This window comes from Carlito syrichta, unplaced genomic scaffold (assembly GCF_000164805.1).
Source record: "Carlito syrichta isolate Samal-C Ts95f unplaced genomic scaffold, Tarsius_syrichta-2.0.1 Scaffold314127, whole genome shotgun sequence".
NCBI classification, from domain to species: domain Eukaryota; kingdom Metazoa; phylum Chordata; class Mammalia; order Primates; family Tarsiidae; genus Carlito; species Carlito syrichta.
This window is the reverse complement of record NW_007258223.1, coordinates 369,375-375,374: the sequence shown is the minus strand read 5'-3', so window position 1 is coordinate 375,374 and position 6,000 is coordinate 369,375. Positions and strand designations below refer to the sequence as shown.

At 39.1% G+C, this 6,000-nt stretch overlaps 1 protein-coding gene across 1 annotated transcript in view; it reads left to right on the top strand.

Annotated features, from left to right (window-relative positions):
* The first annotated feature begins 439 nt into the window (after window positions 1-439).
* Window positions 440-6,000, top strand: part of CENPC (centromere protein C) — a 66,804-nt gene continuing 61,243 nt past the window's right edge. Inside the window, exons 1-3 of the mRNA XM_021719101.1 lie at window positions 440-544; window positions 1,138-1,184; window positions 5,123-5,193. Coding sequence (XP_021574776.1) covers window positions 440-544; window positions 1,138-1,184; window positions 5,123-5,193 — 223 coding nt within the window. The remainder of the gene's footprint in view (window positions 545-1,137; window positions 1,185-5,122; window positions 5,194-6,000) is intronic.

The following is a 6,000-nucleotide window of genomic DNA, read 5'->3' as shown; positions in this document are numbered from 1 at the left end:
AGTCGAGAGGCAGAGTTAATTCGCTGTGCTTTGCTCATCTCCTTGACTTTGAGTGCCGTGTTTTCGTCTGTAACTGCGGGTTTCTTCCCGGAGACAGTCCTTGAGCGGAATGTCCGCCCTTACAATCTAGTGCCACCTCCCAGGCCTCCAAAAACGGCTCCGCCCAGAGGCCGCCTCTGCGTCGTACCTGCTGGTCTGGAGAAACGGGTGGACTCTCTGACAGCTAGGTCTCGAGATAACCGGGCGTTCTCACTTCTCCCGCCACGAAGCGGAGCTTCGTGTGCGGTTTTTGAAACTGACACTTAACGGGGGCATCTGCAGGAATGGCAGCTCTCGGCGCAAGGCGCGGGCCGGGCTGAGCTCGCGGGCGGGGCCCCGTCTTTGCTCCCGGCTTCTGGACTTCCTCTGTCTCAGCCATCCTGCGTTTCACACGTTGCCTATGACTACTGTCTGTTGTCAAGCCCACACCCTCTCGTTTCCAATGCCTCTCCCCTCTAAGGAGCTCTTCGCCTTCGACGGCCGCCCTTGGTGTGACGCTGGTCGCGTAAGCCTAAGGGGTTGTGCGGAAGTCTTTTTATGATGAGCACCCACATGGCTTACGTCGATGTATAACCCGGAAAAGGCAGGATGGCCTCTCTCGACAGCGGGGGAGAGGGGGCACAGCGTGCCGAATGCCCACCGCTCGCTTGTTGGGGTCCCTGTCATAACCTCAGGTCGGTTTTGAGGCTCTTGATGCTAACCTCTGACTTTGTGTCATAATCCGCTAGGGGAGGAGCCTCAGTCATTCTGGTACTTTCCCGTTTCTCACCTGAGGGCGCCGCCCCCCACGACACCCCTCCGGAGATGTTTGGAGTGTGGGATGCCCATGGGGGCGTGATGCTGCTCTGAAGGCGAGTTGTATTCGGACCCCGGGGCGCTCGCCTGTCATCCTAGCACTCGGGGAGGCTGAAGCAGGAGGGTCGCTTGAACCCAGGCGTTCAAGGCTGCAGCGAGCTAGGATTGTGCCACTGCACTCCAGCCCTCCAGCCTCGTGAGAACGAGATCCCAGCTCATACATGAAAGGAATGAGGGAATGGATATTGTATATGAATATGTTTTAAACAAAGAAACCAAACTGATGATTTACTTTTCTTTCAGAATCATCTTAAAAATGGCTACAGAAGAAGATTCTGTCGACCCTCCAGGTGATTTGCATATTAAGCTTTTAAAGATGATTTTTATTCCCATCTTCACAAAGTGGATTTTTAAATGAAGAAAGGATAAACTATCGCCTGTAGCTGGAATAATGATTTCTATGCCCACTGATTAAGTGTAGTCATTTTAGTTATTTTGTAATAACAAGAGAAATATTAGTGTGAACTGTGCAATGACTTAGTGGCAGTGAGAAAAGAAATTCATTTGATAAAATGATGGACCAGGAGAAGGTAATCTCAGTTCTAAGTGACAGCCATGGGAAAAGCACTTTGTAGGATGAATCAAATGGTAAAATTTAGAAAGATATAGCTTATTCAGTGGGGCAAAAAGAAAAATAATATGCATTTATTTGTTGAGTGCTTATTTGGGTTGCTTTAGTTCTTTTATTTGTAAATATGTAAAGTTAGGTTTTCTAGTTAAATATTTAATAGAAATAGGATGAAAAGCATTTTTCGGGGGGTGGAGATGGGGGTCTCACTGTGTTGCCAGGCTAGTCTTGAACTCCTAAGCTCAAGCAGTCCTCCTGCCTTAGCCTCCTGAGTAGCTGAGTTAGAGATATGTGCCACCATATTGAGCTGAAAAAGCATACTTTTTAAAGTGAAGATGTTATTATTATTATTATTTAGATTGGAAAGTGTAGTTTATCTAGAAAACAGATTAGTGAGAGAGAGAAAGGAGAGTCATCTTCCCAAGGCAGAGGAGGAGGCCAGAGCTTAGGGAAACGAAAACATGGCCAAAGATGTTATTGTTGATATAACGTCTCATTATTTGTTTGTTATTGGACTTTAGTAGGGCCAGTGTTCATAGAAAGAGGAATGTGTCCTTTTACCCACAAACAGCTTTCATTCCCATTGGGAAGATGTATATGTACATTTGTGAGATTTAATGAATAAAAATATAATTATTATAATATAGCGAAGTAATGATTTTTATGTCACTGAGAATAGACCTAGATATAATTAGACATTAACTTGCAGTATAGACAGCATGTAAGAGCTTAGGAAGGGATTTGTATGTTGTTGATATTAAGGAAAGTTTTAAAGTTATAGTATAATGTGGGTGAACCTTGAATAGAGATTTAAAGACTAAGGTATAATGCATTTGAGACATAGAAAATTTCATTAATAAGGGAACCAAAGTAGGAAAACATATTACGGTGCAGCAGGAGACAGACCTGGTTTAAGAAGGTGAATATGTTCAATGGAAGTAGAAAACAAGACTATATGAATTGGCTAAAGCCAGAAAATGGATGTGTTAGGCTTTAAGCATCTAATATAGGTATGAATAAGCGGTCTTAAATCCTCTTTGGACTAAGGCCTATCAGATGTAAACCACACACATTTTTAAACAGCAAAGAAGAGTACTTTGATGTTTGAGGGATAGTTTAATATAGGGATTGTAATCTATGATGGGTGCTTTTATGCTAAGGTTATAAATAAGAAGGGATGAAAAAGTGAATTGGAAAAAATTCTCAAGAAACTGTAGATGACTGTAAGTGACTGTTAGTGATTTGTTTTCCCCAAATGATTGAATTTGAAAAAAAAGTGATTCTTTAAAATCAAATGACTGTATAAAGTCTCTTCTGCTATATAAAGTAAAATAATTTGGTAACTGCCAGAAGAGTACATCCATGCTTTATCAGTTAGAATTCCTGTTTGACAATTTGTGTAAACTATATACTGGTGACCTGTGTTCAATAGTATCTCAGCATTGTCACCTTTGGCAAGTCACTGGATCTGTCTGGATCTCTTCTGTGAAATAGGTGATAGCAGGGGTATATTTATAGTTGTACACTGTATGTACCTGTATGTGGTGGTCTAGGGCGATATCAAGGCTAGAATTTATAATAATAGTAATCTGTATTCTGGTATAAACTCTGCTATTAATACTAAGTAGTTTTGCATACTTAGGCAGGTCATTTGACCAATCTGGGTTTCAGTTTCTCTATCTGCAAGATGGGAGCATAGGATTCAATTAGTGGTTTTCAACCAGATTTGCACATAAGAATTATCCAGATCATCCTAGAAAATCTGATTCAATTGGTCTGGGGAAAATGACCAATTATATGTATTTCCAGAAAGCTCCAAAGGTAATTTTATGCATATATTTGGGTGGTAATTTTTGGAGTAGGTGATTTCTGAGATCTTTCGGTTATAAAATTCTGTGGTGGATAACCTGATAATGCACTGTGGCTTTACATCTTGAGTTACTTCATATGTAGTAAACTTTTCTTTCTCAGAGATAGGGTCTTGCTCTGTCACCCCGGCTGGAGTGCAGTGGCATGATCATAGCTTATTGCAACCTTGAACTCCTGGGCTTAAGGGATGCTCCTGCTTCAGCCTCCTGAGTAGCTGGAAATACAGGTGCATGCCATCATGCCCAGCTACTCGTAAAACATTTTTTGTAGAGACGGAGTCTCGCTATATTGCCCAGGCTGGTCTTGAACTCCTGGCCTCAAGCGATCCTCTTGCCTTGGCATCCCAAAGCATTGGGATTACATGTATGAGCCACTACACCCAGCCATAGTACTTTTCAAACTCTCAAGAGTATAATAATTTAATATGGTATAATAATATAATAATATGAATGTTGTAGATCAGGGGTCAGTAAACTACAACTGGTAAGTTGGCTAAAGGTTTTGTAACAGGTTTTGTTTCCGTTTTATTGGAACACAGCCATGCCTGTAGATATTATCTGGCTGCTTTCAAGCTAGAATGGCAGAGTTGAGTAGTGACAGATGGTATGGTTTGCAAAACACTAAGTATTTACTGTCTAACCCTTTAAGCATAAGTTTGCCAACCCTGTTAGAAGTCATGTCAAACTTTTGTACTGTTTGAAAAACAGATGTTCTTCAATAAGTAAGTGGTTAAACACTGTAGTACACATATACACATATAGCATGGGACATTACTCCACACAAATAGGAATGAACTGTTGATATATACAACAACTTGGGTGAATCTCCAGAGATTTATGGTGAGTGAAAAAAGTTAATACAAAGGTTCTATACTATATGATTTCATTTACATATAATTTTTTTCAAGTGACACAGTATTAGAAATGGAGGACAGATTAGTGGTTGCCAGGGGTTAGGAATGGGAGGATGAGAGTATGCAGGAAGGTGATGAAAACTGGGTGTGGCTATGAAAGGGCAATAGAGAGATCTTTGTAGTGATGGAACTGTCCAGTATCCTGACTCTGATGTGCTATCTAGGCCTACAGGTGTGATACATTATATAGAACTAAATATACACAAACATAAACACAAATAGAAATGAGTACAAATGGAATAGGAGAAATCCGAATAAGATTGGTATCAATATCAGTATCCTGGTTGTGATGTTATTCCATAGTTTTGCAAAATGGGGGGAATTGGGTAAAGTGAACAAGGACTTTTTGTATTATTTTTTCATTCCTTGTGAATCTACAATCTTAATATAATTTTTAATTAAAAATTTTATACTACATTCATAAGCTACTGTTAAGATTAATGATATTGAATCAGAAGTGCACATGAGAATTTATAGGGAGGAATATGTCACTTGGAGATGTTAGGACTTTTCTTTAAAGTCTTAGTTAAAGAAGCATTTCAGAACTGATTGGATTCATTCAGAAAAGTGTGATCTTGTTGAGATGCAGCAATAATCTAAAACTGCTTTAGACATGACTGTTCAACTAAGGAATATAATTGTCAGGGTAGAATAAAACATACTACTTCATAATTCTCATTATGAAGGGAAGAGTTCACTTGAGTTAACTCTTGGACCCTTAAGAATTTTGTTTTGTCTTCAAATATTAAATATGTTTTATCTATTAAGTTAACATTTTATAATCAGGAGATACGGAATTTAAAAATAAATGGTAACGTAAGTAACAAATATCTTATGAAAGTGACAGGTTACATTTTGCCTTTTTTCTTTCTTATTAGGGCACCTGACATTAACACAGAGCAAGGCCAGAACATCCTGGAAATCTTACAAGACTGTTTTGAAGAAAAAAGTAAGGTTATTTTTAGATGGAGTCTGAGTGTTGGGATGGGTGAAAATAGAAATTTGTCATATTCATATCAAACACAGCAAATATGTTCTAGTATTTAAATGTGTGTATATTTATATATATAATATTTTCCTTAGAATTTTGAACTCATATGCAATCCTTCATGTACCTTCTGGAATATTTAGGATGCTACTCACAAAAATGAAAATAATTTGACAGTAATTTGTCATCACCTTCAATTCACATTAGATTCCTGTAGTTTGGAAATCCATACATAATTATCATATACAAGAGAAAGTATTTTTTTTTTAATTTATTATTTTTTTCAATTTCAGTAGTTTTAGAGAGAAGAGATAGTTTTGGTCTTGTCTTTTTATGTGCTCTTCACCCCCATCTGTGCACATTGTACCCAATTGGTGATTTTTCATCCCTTCATTCCTTCTCTTCTCCCTTCTGTGTCTCCAGTGTCCATTAAACCATTTTCTATGTTCACTTAGAGTGGTGTTCTCCAGTTCCATCCAAGTTGCTGCAAAAGACATTATTTCATTCTTTTTGATGGCTGAATAGTATTCCATATTGTATATATGCCACATTTTCATTAACCACTGATTGGTTGAGGGGTATTTAGGTTGATTCCACATCTTTGCAACTGTGAATAGTGCTGTGATGAACATGAGAGTGCAGGTATCTTTTTTTTATTTTTTATTTTTTTTTGAGTTGGAGTCTCTCTCGGTTGCCCAGACTGGAGTCCAGTGGCCGCTCCCGGCCACTGCAACCTCGCCTGCTGGGCTTCGGTGATCTTTCTGCCTC